General features: G+C 52.2%; 1 protein-coding gene across 1 annotated transcript; it reads left to right on the forward strand.

The window, feature by feature from the left end:
* The first annotated feature begins 806 nt into the window (after positions 1–806).
* On the forward strand, positions 807–1,559 carry LOC124698568. Its single transcript, XM_047231054.1, has one exon. The coding sequence runs from the start codon at positions 923–925 to the stop codon at positions 1,397–1,399; it is 477 nt and encodes a 158-aa protein (XP_047087010.1). The 5' UTR covers positions 807–922; the 3' UTR covers positions 1,400–1,559.
* The last annotated feature ends 681 nt before the right edge of the window (positions 1,560–2,240 follow it).

Raw genomic sequence — 2,240 nt, forward strand, 5'->3', positions numbered from 1 at the left:
TTGTTCTCCATTGTTGCACTTGATCGAAATGAGATGAACACCAATATTTGATTGGGCCTTATTTCTTTATGCAATTGATAGATTGATAGATGGTGAGTACACGTAGTACCATATTATAATTTCGTATACTTCGGATCAGAAACAAGTGACAACAGGGGCGGATCTATGCACAAGTTGGGGGTGCACCGCACCCCAACTTTTTCAGTATTTCTTGCCGAATTTTTTTACAAGGCTTAGAAGAGAAAATTTTGAGCACGTTGAACCACTGATGGGTAATGCTACTAAATTGCTGAAAATGTTGTTGGACTGCCACTGTCTGTGCTGCTAAATGGCTTTTCAAATGCAGCTGAAACGAGAGAGTGACATCTGCAGATGTGATGGCATATCCGTCCCTTTCTATGGGTGTTACTCTCAGGTAGTGCATAGTGATATTTTGGCATAAAAGACTTGATTGTAGTGGTATTTCAGCAAGCTTGGCTTTTTTGAAGTGGTATTTTGGAACTTGGTTTTCGCCGGTGGTATTGCCGCGATTCCCTCTAGTTTGTTCAAGTTTTAAAGAAGTTGAGCAACGCACAGGTGATCTTTCAAAAAAAAAAAAAAGCAACGCACAGGTGGCAAAGCTGGCGTGGCCCTGGCCCTGCGGCATCCAATGCCAGCTTATCCTCTGAGTCCGACGTGGCATCCCCACCTCCCCAAGACCTACCAGGGGCCCACTCCATGATTGGTGCCACCTGGGCCCAATCACACCCACCCGCCATATATGATAGGCCCAGATGACAAAAACGACGCGCACACATGGAAGCGGGACACCACTGCGACCGGCCGACGCCGGCGGCCATCGGCGGCGAGGAGAAGCCCACTTGCCAGGTACTGTTCCTGTGAACTTGCTGGGTCACCACGTAGAGCGGAGGAGGTAGTTCCGATGGAGGCGGCGGACGGAGACGGGCCGGAGGAGGAGCTGGTGGTGGCGTGCGAGTGCTGCGGCTTCACGGAGGAGTGCACGGCGCGGTACATCTCCGTCGTGCGCGCGCGGTACGGAGACAGGTGGATCTGCGGCCTCTGCGGCGACGCCGTCGGCGAGGAGCTCGGCCGCGCGCCCATCTCGCCGGCGGAGGCTCTCGACCGCCACGTCGCCGTCTGCAGTACCCGGCGCGCTTCGGCGCCGCCGTCGCCGGAGGACAACGCCGGGGACCTCATCGCGGCCGTGCGCCTGCTGCTCCTGCGCCGGCTCGGCTCGTCGCCGCCATCCACGCCGCCGAGGAGGGTCCGGTCCACGCCGAGCAGCCCCCGGCGTGGCGGGGCCTCCGCGGACGTCGACGTGGCCGGCGACTCCGCCTCCGCGGGCAGCGGGATCGCGCTCGTGCGCACGGGAAGCTGCTTCGCGGCGCTTGTGGAGTGAGAACCACGGAGGAGCTCTTCTTCCCAAAGCAAGGAAGAATCTTTGGCTCTTGCGAGTATCTTGTGCTAGATTTAGATTCCGTTTGCAGCAAGATGCTATGTGTACAAAAATGTGGGCAGCAATTGAGAGAAATAATCCTGAGCTCGTACAGGCTTTTGCAGTCTTGCTCGCAGAGCAACTCATCAATAATTGGATCAGGCAAAACCTATGTGGTTTCCATGCTTAATTACACGAATGAGATCTTGAAGCACTTGAGTTCTTGGGGCAACGCAGATTGTTAAGCGCACCATAAACCTACATTAGTCTTCGATTGATTCCACGTCGTAGATAAATCGACGAGCTAAATGAATCCTGTAAAGCTGGCAAATCCGAGTCATCATCGCAACGCAGCATCGCACGGCAGAATATAATCTTTGCTTTCGTGGCCGAAATTTGTTAGTCTTTCTGTCGCTTTTTGGAACCAATGGCCGGCAATCTAATCAATCTCATAATGCAAGTAGAACTCTCGGTGGCGGCAGACTTTGCAGTGCAGCTTTAGAACTGGAGGCCAGTTTCTTCAAGAAGTGGACGCTTACTGGATGGGGTCCATGTCAGCGTGCGCCTACATGATGTGGAGTCCCTGTGACACGTACACCAGTCCTTTCTCGAAAAATATGCTAACACACACTTTCAAGTAAACACAATGCATAATCTTCTTACACTGAGTAGCACGATTCCCCGATCTGTTATATACTTCGCTTTGAATTCGATCCTCTATTTTAAGAGGAGCTTTGGTCAGTTATACTGGTGCTTACTCCAATCTGTTATACTCCAATATCATCATCATTATACTCCAATCTCA

The sequence above is a fragment of the Lolium rigidum genome, chromosome 3 (genome assembly GCF_022539505.1).
Source record: "Lolium rigidum isolate FL_2022 chromosome 3, APGP_CSIRO_Lrig_0.1, whole genome shotgun sequence".
NCBI lineage: Eukaryota > Viridiplantae > Streptophyta > Magnoliopsida > Poales > Poaceae > Lolium > Lolium rigidum.